Here is a 20,071-nt window from a genome sequence, read left to right as displayed (position 1 = left end):
GATTTTCCAAGGATTTTCCTCCCCTAACTTGTTGCTTAAAACTAGCCAAATAATGAGACCCATTTTTATTCCAACGCAGATCATTATCCAGAGTTCAGTGCCCACATAGATGGCCGTGGACAACTTGTGACCGCGGACTACGTGTACGTCTGCGTGTTCATCCACAGCATCTGCAAGAAGCTGCCTGACCTAGTGCAGACTTGCATCGCAAACTTCTTCGGCCAGACATTGGAGCAACAGCTGACGCGCCAATTTCTCCGCCAGTCTATGAACAATGTGGCTGTGGTTTACCGCCAGGGCGTCCAGATCAGCCCCAGTCGTCCGAGCTGCAGCACCATGAGTCTCGAGCTAACCATTGACACCACACCGGGCACATCCTCGTCCACATCCGCATCGCCTCAGCCGCCGAGCTGATCATCGCGATCGCCAGCGCCTCCAAATGTCCGCCAACGAAATGCTAGCTGCGCACCCGGGAGCTGCACGGTGTTCGCGCCCAGCTGGAGGTGGTGTCCTACGAGAAGACCATGCTCGAGGAGCAGCAAACGAAGAAGGAGGACCTGATCATAGAAATGCTGGACAACACTGATGGGGCCAGAGGCTCGATGCTGTGCGAAGCAAGCCACACTTTTGCTTATCTCCAGCAAGATAGCGTTCTGCTTCTGCAGCTCTTCCCTCAGCTCGGCGTTCTCGTGCTCCTTCTCGCGCAGCTGCTTGTCGACCACAGAGCTGTCCAGATTCTCGGGCGTGGTGTTCGGGGACAGGGGACAGTTGAGCAAATCCGAGGACGCATTTAGAACCTGACGTCGGTTGTGTAACTCCTCGCGCGCTTCCTGTAGACAACGATCCAGCTCCTGCTTGTCGCGCTTCAGGGAGCTGATTGTATCTTCTCTGGAAGATACAATCAGGCTGGATTCCTCCAGGCGCTGTTCCAGCTCCCGGATTCTGTCCACGCACGCGAGTAGTTTGTTCCCGGACGTTTTAAGCTATTCAAGAAGAAAAACAAAAAAAATATAAATATATATTTATGGAATTTTGGGTAGGTATTATGTAGGTACTTTGAATTTAGATTTCCTAAACGGCGCCCTTTTTCGCCAATATTAATTTTAGAATTATGTACCTAGTAGCTTAACATGATTAATAACCATTAAATATGAATTCAAAAATATTAATTTAACAAATAAAATTCCCTCTCAATACCCAAAGTGTGTACAGTTCCGACCCAAAGGTGACTAGTTTTTCGCTGATATTCACACAAAATTCAGCGCTTCTAAATGTCCGCTCCGCTCACACCCAGAACCGAGCTGCTGGAGCAGCGCACCCGGGAGCTGCGCGGTGTTCGCGCCCAGCTGGAGGTGGTGTCCTACGAGAAGACCATGCTCGAAGGGCAGCAAGCGGACGAGGATCTGATTAAAACGCTAAACAAAGGTAAGAATGCCTCATAGATCTTGTGGCTTACATCCCTCTGATAGTAGTTAAATATGATAGTAACATATTTTATCGTTTTTTCCCATTACAGAGAACATGATGGCCAAGAGTCAACTGGCCAAGCTCAAGAACGCCGTCCAGAATGGTGAGAATGCAGACAACGTGCTAAATGAGTTCGATCATGTAGGTAGTAGACCACCAGATGGTCACAGGTACTTGGTGCCATAAACCAATAATAAAACTTTCCTCATTTCAGTTGAAGCGAAGCCTGATGAAGGAAAGCAGCCAAAAGGAGGCCATTATAGCCGAGACTAACGATAAGCTACAGGATTTGCGCGCCGAAAAATCCGAGCTTGTCGAGCAGGTATGCTACCTCTCTGATTTTATGGGGGCATTACACAAAAGAACTAAATCCGGCGAATTTTGTGTGAATATCAGCGAAAAACTAGTCATCTTTGGGTCGGAACTGTACACACTTTTGGTATTGAGAGGGAATTTTATTTGTTAAATTAATATTTTTGAATTCATATTTAATGGTTGTTAATTATTTAATTAAATTAAAGCTACTAGGTACATAATTCTAAAATTAATATTGGCGAAAAAGGGCGCTGTTTAGGAAATATAAATTCAAAGTACCTACATAATACCTACCCAAAATTCCATAAATATATATTTATATTTTTTTGTTTTTCTTCTTGAATAGCTGGAACAGCGCCTGGAGGAATCCAGCCTGAAGCGCGACAAGCAGGAGCTGGATCGTTGTCTACAGGAAGCGCGCGAGGAGTTACACAACCGACGTGAGGTTCTAAATGCGTCCTCGGATTTGCTCAACTGTTCCCTGTCCCCGAACACCACGCCCGAGAATCTGCACAGCTCTGTGGTCGACAAGCAGCTGCGCGAGAAGGAGCACGAGAACGCCGAGCTGAGGAAAGAGCTGCAGAAGCAGAACGCTATCTTGCTGGAGCTAAGCGAGAGTGTGGCTTGCTTCGTCGAGAAGCACAGCATCGAGCCTGACCCTCTGGCCCCATCAATGTTGTCCAGCATTTCTATGATCAGGTCCTCCTTCTCCGTTTGCTGCTCCTCGAGCATGGTCTTCTCGTAGGACACCACCTCCAGCTGGGCCCGAACACCGTGCAGCTCCCGGGTGCGCTGCTAGCATTTCGTTGGCGGACATTTGGAGGCGCTGGATGACGGATCTGTGGCGTGCTGCTCGGCGGCTGAGGCGATGCGGATGTGGACGAGGAATGGTCAGTTCGGGACTCATGGTGCTGCAGCTCGGACGACTGGGGCTGATCTGGACGCCCTGGCGGTAAATCACAGCCACATTGTTCATAGACTGGCGGAGAAATTGGCGCGTCAGCTGTTGCTCCAACGTCTGGCCGAAGAAGTTTGCGATGCAGGTCTGCACTAGCTCCGGCAGCTTCTTGCAGATGCTGTGGATAAACACGCTGGGCTGCTTCACGCATGAGTAATGCAGGAGCAGTGTGTAGACATACACGTAGTCCGCGGTCACAAGTTGGCCACGGCCATCTATGTGGGCACTGAACTCTGGATAATGATCTCGGAGGAAGTTCTGCAGGGGGGAGCGGTGCTCCCCAGGCTGGGCCGGCAGCGCGTTCTCCTCCTCTACCGGCGCCACCTGGGCCTTTTGCACGTAGATCGAGAAGAAGGCATCGATGTCCGACTGCTCCAGTGTGATGAAGTTGTGTTCGGTAAAGCGACACTCGATGACCTACTGGATAAGGACCTTACGCCAGCTGCGCAGGTCCATGGTGCGGGTCGCGCAAGGTCACTAGACCGCCAAGACGAACAACGGCACTGTTCCCCGAAAACCGAAACGAAAACAATACCGATGGCACAACGTGTCTTTAGCAAAATAAAAAAAACACGACCGAACAAAAAGTGTAGAAAATATTCACTAAATGTTTGTTTGCCGGGCAGAGAGAGCAGCAAACAGGCCTGTCGTGTGTGGAAACTTGTGGTCCTACTGACTGCACAACTGGGGCGACTAGCACTGGTGAGTTTGACACTTCCGTTCGACGGGCACAAGGACTACTAGACGCGAAAAAAAACACGGGGCACGGGGAACAAATAACAATTACTTTCGGCGCGTCGTTTATTTTATATTCAAAAAACAGCAACAAACGGAAAACACAAGCGAGCGGCCACAGCAAGCAAACACAACAGACGCAAAACAACATTGAAAGTTGTAAAGAAGTCTCGTAGGCTGGGATATACTCAGTTACGTCAGGGTCTCTTTACCGAAAATATTTTTAAAGATATGGGACAAAAAGGTCTAATACGAAAATCGGTTGGCTGGCGTGAGATGTAGAGTGCCAGCCACCGGGGTACGGAGTGAGAGAAACAGTTTATTCGGTGTCTGTAGCAGAGTGAAAAGCGTCAGCGGTAACGCGCATTTGGGCCTAGCTCATAGCATTCGCTACGAGAAGGCCGAGATAGAGGGGATCGATTATGGGGACAACTTTTCCCTAGGGCAGAATTTATGGCCTAAAATCTAGGCATTTGTCTGGAAATATTCATATTTATGCGTGGCCAGCTTGATTGGATTTTTTTCCCTACGAGTTGCATTAAAATCAGGCGAGAAATACATTTATTGGGGTATTTTTATTGATTCATTTGTAACTCGAGTTTCTACTTTATTTTGTTTTCCCAGTGTAGTCGGGCGCGAGTTGGCTCAATACAGCCGGCAGTGATAGAAGAAGAAGAATAAATTTTCCTTTTAAAAAAATATTTCCCGAAGTTCCTTTGGAAAGAGGGTGTGGCAGTGCGTAGTATTTTTAACATCTGAGAAATATTTTTATTTAATTAATGAGCAACAGGTTTCCTAAAGTTGGGTCCACCCCTTTCTCTCGGTGTAGTCAGCTCGGAAATCAAATCAGAAATCAAAGTAGTCAAAGGGAAAAAGAACAACATGGCAACAACATGTGTTCAGATATGTAAGAAAATATTCTTTGTTTAAATTCTTGGTTCATGTTTTTTTTTTCTCAGTGCTCGCAATTAACGGGTTAGGTTAGGTCATGCTTTATAAATTCTAGCCTACTCTGGGCGAAACCGCATCGAGGCCTTCGAGAAATTTCTCATTGCACGGGACTCTCACGCTCTCACGCACACACACACGCGTGACTCCGGGTGCTCCGCCGCTGGTCCTGGGCAGGCACACTCTCCTCGAGGTCGTCTAGGTAAACTCCTTCCTGGGTCACTTGGCATCAGCCCGAAGGCAAAAGACTCCTGTTGTCCACATAAATATGCTCTGCTCGCACTTCTGATCCCGTGCGCCGCCTTTGCAAGAGTCCCCTGCTTCTCGCACTTCTGGTCCGGTGCGCCGCGTTTTCCAAAAGTCCAAAAGTGAACTGCTCGCACTTCTGGTCCGGTGCGCCGCGTTTTCCAAAAGAGAGACCTGTTTCTGATCCCGTGCACCGCCTTTGCAAAAATGACTCCTCGCACTTCTGATCCCGTGCACCGCCTTTTCCAAAAGAGAGCTCCTGTTTCTGATCCCGTGCACCGCCTTTGCAAAAATGACTCCTAGCACTTCTGATCCCGTGCACCGCCTTTTCCAAAAGAGAGCTAGTCAAGCTTTGCCGCCGCGTTTTGTTCAAGTTTTCGGCTGCTCTGGGTTTTTTCCACTTGTCGAAGTTTCGGTACTCCTTTTCTCTCGCTCTTCCCTTGGCGCGTGCCAATTTTCGGGGGTTGTTTTCCTCCTCGATCGCATGTCCTCTCTCGCTTGCTCCTGTGCGGCGCTGCACTTATCGTGGTGAATATTTCGTTGCTCTCCTGGTGTGTGCGTGTGTGTGTGGCTACTGCTGATGTGAGAACGGAGGGGGAAAAGGTAAACAGAACCTATCGCTTAGGCTGAGCTAAAATAATTATTGTGTATCAATATAACTACAAATCTTATGATTATTGGCTAAGCTTATATATTAAATGCACTGTACAATGTTTTTTTTTACAAAGTTATTCGCGAGGGTTTTGTTTGCTGTTGGCGCTGGCGATGTTGTAGCTGCTAGCTGGCGTTGTTGTTGGCGCTGGCGGCCGATGCTGTTGGCGCTGGCGATGTTGGTTGCGCTATTTGTGAGGGGTCAAACGACTCCTCACATTCCCCTCCTACTTCGGGGGGCGTTGAGAAATGTGGGTGACGGGTTGTCCGACGCCATGTCTGTAGGGGAGAACAAAAGGGTATTAGTGCTTTGTTTTAACGATTACTAACTGGGTTTTTACTTTACTTTGTACGGGCCCTCGTACTTGGGTGCTAGCTTAGCGGCAAAGTTATCCGCTGCCCTGGACAAATGATGCTGTTTTACGAAGACCAGCGATCCTATGGTCGGTCTCCACGCACGTCGCCTGAGATCGTAATGCTTCCGCTGCTCCAACGAAGCTCTGAGTGTTCTCCTGTACTACCTTGAAAATGTCCCGTAGGAATTCCGCTTTCGCTTCGGGTGAACGTGGCGCTTGGCTTGGTCCTGGAGTCACTTCATCATACAAGGCTCCTGGGAGTCGTGGCTCTCTGCCTTGGACGATGAACGCTGGACTGAATCCGGTTGATTCTGAGATGCTGCTATTAATTGCCAGATTCAGTTCGGGCAGAAGTTCGTCCCACGTCGTCTGCTTGTCCTCGATATACTGGGCGACCATCGTTTTAATGGTGCGATTGGCCCTATCTGTCGGGTTCTGCTGCGGAGTATAAGGTGCTGTATGTTGGATCTCCATTCCCGCCTGCTTGCAGAAGGCTTTGAATGAACGACTCGTAAACTGTGTCCCATTATCGCAGACAAATGTTCGGGGAATACCAAAGTGATTCAAAATCCTCTCCCGAAAGGATTTTTCGAGATGCGCCGAAGTAGCTTTTCTCAAGGGGACCAACTCAACCCATTTCGAAAAGGCGTCGAAGAATACGAGCAGCATCGTATTCCCACTCTTGGATCGCGGAAGGGGCCAATAAAATCGGCGCAGACAGTATCGAACGGCTCGTTAATCTGTCTGGTGAACATTTTACCCGCCGGTTTGGTTTGGCTGACTTTGAACCGTTGGCAAGTGTCACACTTGCGGACATACCTGGCAATATCGCGGAAAAGACCTGGCCAGTAATATCTCTGGGCGATGCGGGTGGTTGTCTTCCTGATTCCGAGATGTCCTGCCGTCGGCTGGTCATGGCATTCCGACAGTACTCGCTGTCGGTGTTCCTTGGCTACGCACAGTTTCCAGGGCACGGAGTCTTCGTCGTCAGGTCGGGATCCGATATGCCGATAGAGCTGTTGGTTCTCGTACGCGTAGTCCGGGTAATCTTCAGGCCTGTCCTGAACAAGTTTCAGCATCCGCTGGTACCATGTGCATCCCGGCTTATCCTCCTGGATCATCTGAAGTACTTCCAAAGGCTGTCGAGAAAGTGCATCTGCAACAATGTTCTGGCTCCCGCGTCGATAGGTGACGTCAAACTGGTACTGCTGCAGTTCAAACGCCCAGCGCGCTATGCGGCCGGTGGGATTATCAATCGAGTTGAGCCACTTCAAGGCGAGGTGGTCCGTTATCACCTCAAATCGATAACCTTCCAAGTAGCATCTGAGTTTCCTGATGGCCCATATGATAGCCAGACACTCCTTTTCTGTGGCGGAGTAGTTCTCCTCGGCGGCGATGAGGCGTCTGCTGGCGAATGCGTTCTCGTTGACTCGTTCTTCTCCCTGGATTTTCTGCGTTAAAACTGCTCCTAGGCCGATGTCGCTGGCGTCTGTTTGCAACACGAACATCTCGTTGAAGTCGGAGCAGGCGAGAACCGGCGCCTCCGTGAGTTTTCTTTTGAGTTCCTCGAACGCATCTTGCTGCTCCTGCTCCCATTGCCATTTCTTTCCTTTCTTGAGTAGCAAAGACATGGGCTGCACTACGCTGGCAAAGTTGGGTACAAATCTCCTGTACCATGACGCAATCCCTAGACATCTCCTCAACTCCTTGCATGTGGTGGGCGGACTCAGTCGCCGTACTGCCGAAATCTTGTCGGGATCCGTGTGAATTCCCTCCTCACTGATGACGTGTCCCAAGTACACCAGGCTGCGCTTAAAGAAACTGCATTTCTTCGCGTTGAGACGAAGGTTCGCCTTTCGTAGCCGTCGAAATACTTCTTGTAGATGCTGCACATGCTCCTCCAGAGTGCGGCCGATGATGATGATGTCATCCAAATACGCAAACGCGTTGGGCTCCATGTCCGGTCCTATGACGCTGTCGAGCGCCCGCTGGAATGTGGCTGGTGCTGAGTGGAGGCCAAACGGCATCACTTTCCAGTGGTACAAGCCCCTCCCGGGGACTGTAAATGCTGTGCACTCGCGGCTGGACTCGGCTACAGGGATTTGCCAATATCCGCTCTTCAAATCGAGCGTCGATATGTACTTGGCATGGCGCAGACGGTCCCAGATGTGTGTTATCCTTGGCAGCGGGTATGCATCTGGAATAGAATGGGCATTTAGTTGTCGAAAATCTACACATAGTCGCATCTCTCCAGATTTCTTGCCCACGAGTACAATAGGGGCGCTGTGGGGGCTCCGAGAAGGCTCTATACAGTCGTTGCGTAGCAGTTCGTCGATCTGCTCATCGATAATCCTCTGCATCGCGGGATTCTTAGGAAAATACCTATCATGGGCTTATCATCTCGCATCGTGATCGTATGCTCAACGATATTTGACACTCCCGTCAATCCTTCGAATTTGGCCAATTCCTACTGTAGGAATTTGTTTACCCAGGGTTCTAATTCTTCTTGCTCGGCGTTTGCGGTGATTGCGGCTAGTGCTCCTCCAGTGTCAGGCGTGTATCCTGGTCTGACTGGGGAAGGCGCTCGCCCTTCTTCTACTGGTTCCGCTGAAACAGTAGCATGATTCCGTCGAAATGGATTATTTCGCACGGCGTTGTCGTCTCGAGACCCTAAAATACTGCTGGTCGGGGTGGTTTGCACCTCGTTATCTGGATCGTTGTTTGCTGGAGTGAACGCATTTGTCAAGAGAGGAGGCATAGCTAAGTCGTTAGTGGGGCTGCTTATTAGGAGAGGGTACAGCTGCAGCGAAGCGCGGCCGCATTGGAGAGTGGCAGACATGCCCATGCCCAATAGTACGTCTTCCATGAACGAAGGGAAAACTACCAGAGACTTGGTTATCTCCTTGCGTGAGCCTTCCGCCAGGCTGACATGAGTGTGTACCGACCGTACGTTATGTGGCGTCCCTACACGTTGAACAACTCGTTCGCTCACGAAGCTTCTGCTAGCTCCGGTGTCTATGGTAGCGTTAAACTCCTGACCCTCGATTTGCACCTGCGCGATAATTCTGCTCGACTGAACTTGTAAGATTTCTCCTAATTCCGGGGAAGACTCCTCTCGTTTCCCGGCTGGGTACGACGGCAACACTCGAGAGTGCGTACTCCTCTGCACAATCCCAACAAAAGAGGACTATGGGATTGCGACATGTAGCTAAACGGTGACCCTCCTGGGCACAATTCCTGCAAGCAAGACTGAAGTTCGGCACCATTGACCTGTTCCCCACTCGAGGAACTGATTGTAAAACTGTGGCTGGGGTGGGTGGTCGTCTGGCCGGTCGTGTGAAATTCTGTTGACCTATTGGTGATGCTCCTGCATACGCTGGAATCTCGTACTCGTTCCTTCTAGGCGCTGGTTGTGGTTCGGCCAACATTCTGGCATGGCTTCCTGTGCTCCGATCGCGGGTGACCTCGTAGTTTACCGCTAAAGTGGTAAGTTGCTCCAAAGTGGTGAAGTCGTGCCTCCTTGCGTACATCTGGTACTCCGGTTGGAGATTTTCATAGATCCGGTCCAACTCCTGCTCCGCATTATACCCCGCTCTGTGCATCATGAGTCTGATGTTGACTAGGTATTGTTTGAAAGCCTCTCCCCGTCGCTGATCTCTGGTGCGGATCTCATCCTCGAGTCGCTGAAAGTACCTGGGTGGCAGAAAGAAGTCAAGAAACGCCTTCTTGAAGTTCGTCCAAGATTTTCCTAGCAGCTGGCTTGTCCGAAACCAGTGCTCAGCTGTATCCGTCAAAAGACCAGGGATGGCCTGCGGCATCTTCTCCACGTCAACTTCGTGTGCGGTGGCTCGTTCCTCGAGGTGTTGGATGAAGGTTATGGGGTCCGTGGTCCCGTCAAAAGTGATTCCCCAATTCTTCAGCTTTTCCGCTAGCGTGGCGCGGACATCTCTGATTTCCTGGGAAAAATATCCCGCTTGACCGGATGGATCTCCGTGTCTCCGACTACATCGGCGGCACCTCGGCCTTCCAGTGCTGGCACCTGAAGCTGTGTTGGACCCGGTGGGTGTGGGTTCGGAGTCGGTGAACGCTGCTTCCTATCCGTTAGGGCGGCTGTAATTTCCGCTTCGCAATCCTGTAGCCGCTCGGCTATCTCCAGCACGTGGTCGTCCCGATTATTAAAAGCAGACAGCCGGCTCCTCATTTCCTCAACTGTTCCGGTTGCTTCCAAGAAAAACTCCTTCAGAATCGCCTCCAATTCCCGCTTCCGGAGATACGAAATCCAACGCGCCCCCATATTGCTGTGAAATAATAGTTAACTGGCAAACGACAGGAAAAGTTTCGATAGGACGAGAGAAATTCTTGGACGAGGGTCAAACGATGTTCGAACTGGTTAAAATCTTCATTGAAAATTTTATTTTATTTGTCACCAAGAATTCACTGAATTCCCACGTGCAACGATGGTGACCACAATCCGATGTCAAACGACGATTTAATTCCTAAATTTTCTCGACGGTGATTAAATTTTGTTCGACGACGATGTAGTTTTAAATTTTTCCACGACGATGTTTTTGAGAGCTGCCGATGCACGTGTTGACTCGGCGATGGTTATATGAGAAGCCCCCAACGATGTGATCCCGTTGCCTGTACTTGATCGACTCCTGCTCGTGTGAGAGGGACGACGATGAGAGTGAAAACGAAAAAAACAAAATGGCTGCGCTGTAGGGAGTATACGTTAGCTTTTCCCTACCTCGTTCTTTCGAAACTCTCGTGACCTGAGTTGGCTAGCCTAGAGGGCTCTCGCTCTCTTTCTCTTTCCGATTATCTGCCTGTATGTGTTTCGTCCTCACTTGATTTGCTGGCCACGTGAGCTTGGAACAAAGAATCTCTGATTTTAGGTTATGTACTTTGCTCTGCTTAGAAATACATGTATGTGTGTCTGCGTGCGTTAGAAATTTCTCGCTGTGTGTGGGTATACTTTTGTATAAGTTCTCCCGAATGCCATGTGCTCTGCTTAAATTCTAAGTTTTTTTTTCTGAGGTTATGTTCGATGCGTGGGTATATTTTTGAATATATATATATTTTCCTGTTTCCTGCCCTAGAAATTTTTGTGACCCTCGATATATGACTCTCCTTACGTTCCGACTTAAAAATTTCGCTTCTAAGTGACTGAACCGAAAATTTTCAAACTTTGTACACAGATGGGTATTTAGGCCATATTTAGGTCGTCTAAAATTTTCGTAAACCCCATGTCCCTGTTCGGGCTCCATTCTGTAAAGAAGTCTCGTAGGCTGGTATATACTCAGTCCCGCCAGGGTCTCTTTTTCGAAAATATTTGTAAAGATATGGGACAAAAAGGTCTAAGACGAAAATCGGTTGGCTGGCGTGATATGTAGAGTGCCAGCCACCGGGGTACGGAGTGAGAGAAACAGTTTATTCGGTGTCTGTAGCAGAGTGAAAAGCGTCAGCGGTAACGCGCATTTGGGCCTGGCTCATAGCATTCGCTACGAGAAGGCCGAGATAGAGGGGATCGATTATGGGGACAACTTTTCCCTAGGGCAGAATTTATGGCCTAAAATCTAGGCATTTGTCTGGAAATATTCATATTTATGCGTGGCCAGCTTGATTGGATTTTTTTCCCTACGAGTTGCATTAAAATCAGGCGAGAAATACATTTATTGGGGTATTTTTATTGATTCATTTGTAACTCGAGTTTCTACTTTATTTTGTTTTCCCAGTGTAGTCGGGCGCGAGTTGGCTCAATACAGCCGGCAGTGATAAAAGAAGAAGAATAAATTTTCCTTTTAAAAAAATATTTCCCGAAGTTCCTTTGGAAAGAGGGTGTGGCAGTGCGTAGTATTTTTAATATCTGAGAAATATTTTTATTTAATTAATGAGCAACGGGTTTCCTAAAGTTGGGTCCACCCCTTTCTCTCGGTGTAGTCAGCTCGGAAATCAAATCAGAAATCAAAGTAGTCAAAGGGAAAAAGAACAACATGGCAACAACATGTGTTCAGATATGTAAGAAAATATTCTTTATTTAAATTCTTGGTTCATGTTTTTTTTTCTCAGTGCTCGCAATTAACGGGTTAGGTTAGGTCATGGTTTATAAATTCTAGCCTACTCTGGGCGAAACCGCATCGAGGCCTTCGAGAAATTTCTCATTGCACGGGACTCTCGCTGGCCAAAACGCGGTTCACTCCACTCACTCACCCGTCTCGCTCTCACGCACACACACACGCGTGACTCCGGGTGCTCCGCCGCTGGTCCTGGGCCGGCACACTCTCCTCGAAGTCGTCTAGGTAAACGCCTTCCTGGGTCACTTGGCATCAGCCCGAAGGCAAAAGACTCCTGTTGTCCACATAAATTTGCTCTGATCGCACTTCTGATCCCGTGCGCCGCCTTTGCAAGAGTCCCCTGCTTCTCGCACTTCTGGTCCGGTGCGCCGCGTTTTCCAAAAGTCACCTGCTCGCACTTCTGGTCCGGTGCGCTGCGTTTTCCAAAAGTGAACTGCTCGCACTTCTGGTCCGGTGCGCCGCGTTTTCCAAAAGAGAGACCTGTTTCTGATCCCGTGCACCGACTTTGCAAAAATGACTCCTCGCACTTCTGATCCCGTGCACCTCCTTTTCCAAAAGAGAGCTCCTGTTTCTGATCACGTGCACCGCCTTTGCAAAAATGACTCCTCGCACTTCTGATCCCGTGCACCGCCTTTTCCAAAAGAGAGCTAGTTAAGCTTTGCCGCCGCGTTTTGTTCAAGTTTTCGGCTGCTCTGGGTTTTTTCCACTTGTCAAAGTTTCGGTACTCCTTTTCTCGCTCTTCCCTTGGCGCGTGCCAATTTTCGGGGGTTGTTTTCCTCCTCGATCGCATGTCCTCTCTCGCTTGCTCCTGTGCGGCGCTGCACTTATCGTGGTGAATATTTCGTTGCTCTCCTGGTGTGTGTGTGTGTGTGTGGCTACTGCTGATGTGAGAACGGAGGGGGAAAAGGTAAACAGAACCTATCGCTTAGGCTGAGCTAAAATAATTATTGTGTATCAATATAACTACAAATCTTATGATTATTGGCTAAGCTTATATATTAAATGCACTGTACAATGTTTTTTTTTACAAAGTTATTCGCGAGGGTTTTGTTTGCTGTTGGCGCTGGCGATGTTGTAGCTGCTAGCTGGCGTTGTTGTTGGCGCTGGCGGCCGATGCTGTTGGCGCTGGCGATGTTGTAGCTGCTAGCTGGCGATGTTGTTGGCGCTGGCGGCCGATGCTGTTGGCGCTGGCGATGTTGGTGGCGCTATTTGTGAGGGGTCAAACGACTCCTCACATTCCCCTCCTACTTCGGGGGGCGTTGAGAAATGTGGGTGGCCGTGGCTTGCGTGTTGTCATGCGCCACAGGTGTGACGGGTTGTCCGACGCCATGTCTGTAGGGGAGAACAAAAGGGTATTAGTGCTTTGTTTTAACGATTACTAACTGGGTTTTTACTTTACTTTGTACGGGCCCTCGTACTTGGGTGCTAGCTTAGCGGCAAAGTTATCCGCTGCCCTGGACAAATGATGCTGTTTTACGAAGACCAGCGATCCTATGGTCGGTCTCCACGCACGTCGCCTGAGATCGTAATGCTTCCGCTGCTCCAACGAAGCTCTCTGAGTGTTCTCCTGTACTACCTTGAAAATGTCCCGTAGCAATTCCGCTTTCGCTTCGGGTGAACGTGGCGCTTGGCTTGGTCCTGGAGTCACTTCATCATACAAGGCTCCTGGGAGTCGTGGCTCTCTGCCTTGGACTGAATCCGGTTGATTCTGAGATGCTGCTATTAATTGCCAGATTCAGTTCGGGCAGAAGTTCGTCCCACGTCGTCTGCTTGTCCTCGATATACTGGGCGACCATCGTTTTAATGGTGCGATTGGCCCTATCTGTCGGGTTCTGCTGCGGAGTATAAGGTGCTGTATGTTGGATCTCCATTCCCGCCTGCTTGCAGAAGGCTTTGAATGAACGACTCGTAAACTGTGTCCCATTATCGCAGACAAATGTTCGGGAAATACCAAAGTGATTCAAAATCCTCTCCCAAAAGGATTTTTCGAGATGCGCCGAAGTAGCTTTTCTCAAGGGGACCAACTCAACCCATTTCGCAAAGGCGTCGAAGAATACGAGCAGCATCGTATTCCCACTCTTGGATCGCGGAAGGGGCCAATAAAATCGGCGCAGACAGTATCGAACGGCTCGTTAATCTGTCTGGTGAACATTTTACCCGCCGGTTTGGTTTGGCTGACTTTGAACCGTTGGCAAGTGTCACACTTGCGGACATACCTGGCAATATCGCGGAAAAGACCTGGCCAGTAATATCTCTGGGCGATGCGGGTGGTTGTCTTCCTGGTTCCGAGATGTCCTGCCGTCGGCTGGTCATGGCATTCCGACAGTACTCGCTGTCGGTGTTCCTTGGCTACGCACAGTTTCCAGGGCACGGAGTCTTCGTCGTCAGGTCGGGATCCGATATGCCGATAGAGCTGTTGGTTCTCGTACGCGTAGTCCGGGTAATCTTCAGGCCTGTCCTGAACAAGTTTCAGCATCCGCTGGTACCATGTGCATCCCGGCTTATCCTCCTGGATCATCTGAAGTACTTCCAAAGGCTGTCGAGAAAGTGCATCTGCAACAATGTTCTGGCTCCCGCGTCAATAGGTGACGTCAAACTGGTACTGCTGCAGTTCAAACGCCCAGCGCGCTATGCGGCCGGTGGGATTATCAATCGAGTTGAGCCACTTCAAGGCGAGGTGGTCCGTTATCACCTCAAATCGATAACCTTCCAAGTAGCATCTGAGTTTCCTGATGGCCCATATGATAGCCAGACACTCCTTTTCTGTGGCGGAGTAGTTCTCCTCGGCGGCGATGAGGCGTCTGCTGGCGAATGCGTTCTCGTTGACTCGTTCTTCTCCCTGGATTTTCTGCGTTAAAACTGCTCCTAGGCCGATGTCGCAGGCGTCTGTTTGCAACACGAACTTCTCGTTGAAGTCGGAGCAGGCGAGAACCGGCGCCTCCGTGAGTTTTCTTTTGAGTTCCTCGAACGCATCTTGCTGCTCCTGCTACCATTGCCATTTCTTTCCTTTCTTGAGTAGCAAAGACATGGGCTGCACTACGCTGGCAAAGTTGGGTACAAATCTCCTCAACTCCTTGCATGTGGTGGGCGGACTCAGTCGCCGTACTGCCGAAATCTTGTCGGGATCCGTGTGAATTCCCTCCTCACTGATGACGTGTCCCAAGTACACCAGGCTGCGCTTAAAGAAACTGCATTTCTTCGCGTTGAGACGAAGGTTCGCCTTTCGTAGCCGTCGAAATACTTCTTGTAGATGCTGCACATGCTCCTCCAGAGTGCGGCCGATGATGATGATGTCATCCAAATACGCGAACGCGTTGGGCTCCATGTCCGGTCCTATGACGCTGTCGAGCGCCCGCTGGAATGCGGCTGGTGCTGAGTGGAGGCCAAACGGCATCATTTTCCAGTGGTACAAGCCCCTCCCGGGGACTGTAAATGCTGTGCACTCGCGGCTGGACTCGGCTACAGGGATTTGCCAATATCCGCTCTTCAAATCGAGCGTCGATATGTACTTGGCATGGCGCAGACGCTCCCAGATGTGTGTTATCCTTGGCAGCGGGTATGCATCTGGAATAGAATGGGCATTTAGTTGTCGAAAATCTACACATAGTCGCATCTCTCCAGATTTCTTGCCCACGAGTACAATAGGGGCGCTGTGGGGGCTCCGAGAAGGCTCTATACAGTCGTTGCGTAGCAGTTCGTCGATCTGCTCATCGATAATCCTCTGCATCGCGGGATTCTTAGGAAAATACCTCTGTTTGATGGGCTTATCATCTCGCATCGTGATCGTATGCTCAGCGATATTTGACACTCCCGTCAATCCTTCGAATTTGGCCAATTCCTCCTGTAGGAATTTGTTTACCCAGGGTTCTAATTCTTCTTGCTCGGCGTTTGCGGTGATTGCGGCTAGTGCTCCTCCAGTGTCAGGCGTGTATCCTGGTCTGACTGGGGAAGGCGCTCGCCCTTCCTCTACTGGTTCCGCTGAAACAGTAGCATGATTCCGTCGAAATAAATTATTTCGCACGTGTGTGTGTACCGACCGTACGTTATGTGGCGTCCCTACACGTTGAACAACTCGTTCGCTCACGAAGCTTCTGCTAGCTCCGGTGTCTATGGTAGCGTTAAACTCCTGACCCTCGATTTGCACCTGCGCGATATTTCTGCTCGACTGAACCTGTAAGATTTCTCCTAATTCCGGGGAAGACTCCTCTCGTTTCCCGGCTGGGTACGACGGCAACACTCGAGAGTGCGTACTCCTCTGCGACCACAATCCCAACAAAAGAGGACTATGGGATTGCGACATGTAGCTAAACGGTGACCCTCCTGGGCACAATTCCTGCAAGCAAGACTGAAGTTCGGCACCATTGACCTGTTCCCCACTCGAGGAACTGATTGTAAAACTGTGGCTGGGGTGGGTGGTCGTCTGGCCGGTCGTGTGAAATTCTGTTGACCTATTGGTGATGCTCCTGCATACGCTGGGATCTCGTACTCGTTCATCCTCGAGTCGCTGAAAGAACCTGGGTGGCAGAAAGAAGTCAAGAAACGCCTTCTTAAAGTTCGTCCAAGATTTTCCTAGCAGCTGGCTTGTCCGAAACCAGTGCTCAGCTGTATCCGTCAAAAGACCAGGGATGGCCTGCGGCATCTTCTCCACGTCAACTTCGTGTGCGGTGGCTCGTTCCTCGAGGTGTTGGATGAAGGTTATGGGGTCCGTGGTCCCGTCAAAAGTGATTCCCCAATTCTTCAGCTTTTCCGCTAGCGTGGCTGCGGACATCTCTGATTTCCTGGGAAAAATTTCCCGCTTGACCGGATGGATCTCCGTGTCTCCGACTACATCGGCGGCACCTCGGCCTTCCAGTGCTGGCACCTGAAGCTGTGTTGGACCCGGTGGGTGTGGGTTCGGAGTCGGTGAACGCTGCTTCCTATCCGTTAGGGCGGCTGTAACTTCCGCTTCGCAATCCTGTAGCCGCTCGGCTATCTCCAGCACGTGGTCGTCCCGATTATTAAAAGCAGACAGCCGGCTCCTCATTTCCTCAACTGTTCCGGTTGCTTCCAAGGAAAACTCCTTCAGAATCGCCTCCAATTCCCGCTTCCGGAGATACGAAATCCAACGCGCCCCCATATTGCTGTGAAATAATAGTTAACTGGCAAACGACAGGAAAAGTTTCGATAGGACGAGAGAAATTCTTGGACGAGGGTCAAACGATGTTCGAACTGGTTAAAATCTTCATTGAAAATTTTATTTTATTTGTCATCAAGAATTCACTAAATTCCCACGTGCAACGATGGTGACCACAATCCGATGTCAAACGACGATTTAATTCCTAAATTTTCTCGACGGTGATTAAATTTTGTTCGACGACGATGTAGTTTTAAATTTTTCCACGACGATGTTTTTGAGAGCTGCCGATGCACGTGTTGACTCGGCGATAGTTATATGAGAAGCCCCCAACGATGTGATCCCGTTGCCTGTACTTGATCGACTCCTGCTCGTGTGAGAGGGACGACGATGAGAGTGAAAACGAAAAAAACAAAATGGCTGCGCTGAGTTGGCTAGCCTAGAGGGCTCTCGCTCTCTCTCTCTTTCCGATTATCTGCCTGTATGTGTTTCGTCCTCACTTGATTTGCTGGCCACGTGAGCTTGGAACAAAGAATATCTGATTTTAGGTTATGTACTTTGCTCTGCTTAGAAATACATGTATGTGTGTCTGCGTGCGTTATAAATTTCTCGCTGTGTGTGGGTATACTTTTGTATAAGTTCTCCCGAATGCCATGTGCTCTGCTTAAATTCTAAGTTTTTTTTTCTGAGGTTATGTTCGATGCGTTGGTATATTTTTGAATATATATATATTTTCCTGTTTCCTGCCCTAGAAATTTTTGTGTCCCTCGATATATGACTCTCCTTACGTTCCGACTTAAAAATTTCGCTTCTAAGTGACTGAACCGAAAATTTTCAAACTCTGTACACAGATGGGTATTTAGGCCATATTTAGGTCGTCTAAAATTTTCGTAAACCCCATGTCCCTGTTCGGGCTCCATTCTGTAAAGAAGTCTCGTAGGCTGGGATATACTCAGTCCCGCCAGGGTCTCTTTTCCGAAAATATTTGTAAAGATATGGGACAAAAAGGTCTAAGACGAAAATCGGTTGGCTGGCGTGAGATGTAGAGTGCCAGCCACCGGGGTACGGAGTGAGAGAAACAGTTTATTCGGTGTCTGTAGCAGAGTGAAAAGCGTCAGCGGTAACGCGCATTTGGGCCTGGCTCATAGCATTCGCTACGAGAAGGACGAGAGAGAGGGGATCGATTATGGGGACAACTTTTCGCTAGGGCAGAATTTATGGCCTAAAATCTAGGCATTTGTCTGGAAATATTCATATTTATGCGTGGCCAGCTTGATTGTATTTTTTTTCCCTACGAGTTGCATTAAAATCAGGCGAGAAATACTTTTATTGGGGTATTTTTATTGATTCATTTGTAACTCGAGTTTCTACTTTATTTTGTTTTCCCAGTGTAGTCGGGCGCGAGTTGGCTCAATACAGCCGGCAGTGATAAAAGAAGAAGAACAAATTTTCCTTTTAAAAAAATATTTCCCGAAGTTCCTTTGGAAAGAGGGTGTGGCAGTGCGTAGTATTTTTAATATCTGAGAAATATTTTTATTTAATTAATGAGCAACGGGTTTCCTAAAGTTGGGTCCACCCCTTTCTCTCGGTGTAGTCAGCTCGGAAATCAAATCAGAAATCAAAGTAGTCAAAGGGAAAAAGAACAACATGGCAACAACATGTGTTCAGATATGTAAGAAAATATTCTTTATTTAAATTCTTGGTTCATGTTTTTTTTTCTCAGTGCTCGCAACTAACGGGTTAGGTTAGGTCATGGTTTATAAATTCTAGCCTACTCTGGGCGAAACCGCATCGAGGCCTTCGAGAAATTTCTCATTGCACGGGACTCTCGCTGGCCAAAACGCGGTTCACTCCACTCACTCACCCGTCTCGCTCTCACGCACACACACACGCGTGACTCCGGGTGCTCCGCCGCTGGTACTGGGCCGGCACACTCTCCTCGAGGTCGTCTAGGTAAACGCCTTCCTGGGTCACTTGGCATCAGCCCGAAGGCAAAAGACTCCTGTTGTCCACATAAATTTGCTCTGATCGCACTTCTGATCCCGTGCGCCGCCTTTGCAAGAGTCCCCTGCTTCTCGCACTTCTGGTCCGGTGCGCCGCGTTTTCCAAAAGTCACCTGCTCGCACTTCTGGTCCGGTGCGCTGCGTTTTCCAAAAGTGAACTGCTCGCACTTCTGGTCCGGTGCGCCGCGTTTTCCAAAAGAGAGACCTGTTTCTGATCCCGTGCACCGACTTTGCAAAAATGACTCCTCGCACTTCTGATCCTGTGCACCTCCTTTTCCAAAAGAGAGCTCCTGTTTCTGATCACGTGCACCGCCTTTGCAAAAATTACTCCTCGCACTTCTGATCCCGTGCACCGCCTTTTCCAAAAGAGAGCTAGTTAAGCTTTGCCGCCGCGTTTTGTTCAAGTTTTCGGCTGCTCTGGGTTTTTTCCACTTGTCGAAGTTTCGGTACTCCTTTTATCTCGCTCTTCGCTTGGCGCGTGCCAATTTTCGGGGGTTGTTTTCCTCCTCGATCGCATGTCCTCTCTCGCTTGCTCCTGTGCGGCGCTGCACTTATCGTGGTGAATATTTCGTTGCTCTCCTGGTGTGTGTGTGTGTGTGGCTACTGCTGATGTGAGAACGGAGGGGGAAAAGGTAAACAGAACCTATCGCTTAGGCTGAGCTAAAATAATTATTGTGTATCAATATAACTACAAATCTTATGATTATTGGCTAAGCTTATATATTAAATGCACTGTACAATGTTTTTTTTTACAAAGTTATTCGCGAGGGTTTTGTTTGCTGTTGGCGCTGGCGATGTTGTAGCTGCTAGCTGGCGTTGTTGTTGGCGCTGGCGGCCGATGCTGTTGGCGCTGGCGATGTTGTAGCTGCTAGCTGGCGATGTTGTTGGCGCTGGCGGCCGATGCTGTTGGCGCTGGCGATGTTGGTGGCGCTATTTGTGAGGGGTCAAACGACTCCTCACAAAGTCCAAGGATACCCCCAAGGATGCCCCAAGGATACTACGGAAGGAGTCCAAGGATACCTCCAAGGATGACCAAAGGATACTACGAAAGGATCCCAAGGATACCCCCAAGGATTCCCAAAGGATACTACGAAAGGAGTCCAAGGATACGTCCAAAGATTCCCAAAAGGTACTACGAAAGGAGTCCAAGGATACCTCCAAGGATGACCAAAGGATACTACGAAAGGATCCCAAGGATACCTCCA

General features: G+C 49.3%; 2 protein-coding genes across 2 annotated transcripts; one reads left to right on the top strand and one right to left on the bottom strand.

Annotated features, from left to right (window-relative positions):
* Positions 1-861: 861 nt before the first annotated feature.
* On the top strand, positions 862-3,262 carry LOC139353643 (protein BCAP-like). Its single transcript, XM_070997985.1, has 5 exons — positions 862-1,036; positions 1,204-1,425; positions 1,517-1,608; positions 1,682-1,789; positions 2,129-3,262. The coding sequence occupies exons 2-5, from the start codon at positions 1,272-1,274 to the stop codon at positions 2,525-2,527; spliced, it is 753 nt and encodes a 250-aa protein (XP_070854086.1). The 5' UTR covers positions 862-1,036; positions 1,204-1,271; the 3' UTR covers positions 2,528-3,262.
* Positions 3,263-11,726: 8,464 nt separating this feature from the next.
* Positions 11,727-16,866, bottom strand: LOC139353628 (uncharacterized). Its single transcript, XM_070997972.1, has 2 exons — positions 13,150-16,866; positions 11,727-13,082 (listed from the first exon to the last, which is right to left on the bottom strand). Exon 1 carries the CDS (start codon positions 16,864-16,866, stop codon positions 14,737-14,739), a length of 2,130 nt encoding a protein of 709 aa, XP_070854073.1. The 3' UTR covers positions 11,727-13,082; positions 13,150-14,736.
* Between the last annotated feature and the right edge of the window lie 3,205 nt (positions 16,867-20,071).

The sequence above is a fragment of the Drosophila suzukii genome, chromosome Y (assembly GCF_043229965.1).
Source record: "Drosophila suzukii chromosome Y, CBGP_Dsuzu_IsoJpt1.0, whole genome shotgun sequence".
Lineage (NCBI taxonomy): Eukaryota > Metazoa > Arthropoda > Insecta > Diptera > Drosophilidae > Drosophila > Drosophila suzukii.
Note: the sequence above shows the minus strand (reverse complement) of the source record. Positions and strands in the feature narration are given on the sequence as shown.

Coding starts and splice junctions, on each gene's coding strand:
- LOC139353643 (XM_070997985.1), top strand. CDS start 1,272: ATGTCCGCTCCGCTCACACCCAGAACCGAGCTGCTGGAGCAGCGCACC. Junction 1,426..1,516: donor GATTAAAACGCTAAACAAAG/GTAAGAATGCCT, acceptor TTCCCATTACAG/AGAACATGATGGCCAAGAGT. Junction 1,609..1,681: donor TGCTAAATGAGTTCGATCAT/GTAGGTAGTAGA, acceptor TCCTCATTTCAG/TTGAAGCGAAGCCTGATGAA.
- LOC139353628 (XM_070997972.1), bottom strand. CDS start 16,866: ATGGGGGCGCGTTGGATTTCGTATCTCCGGAAGCGGGAATTGGAGGCG.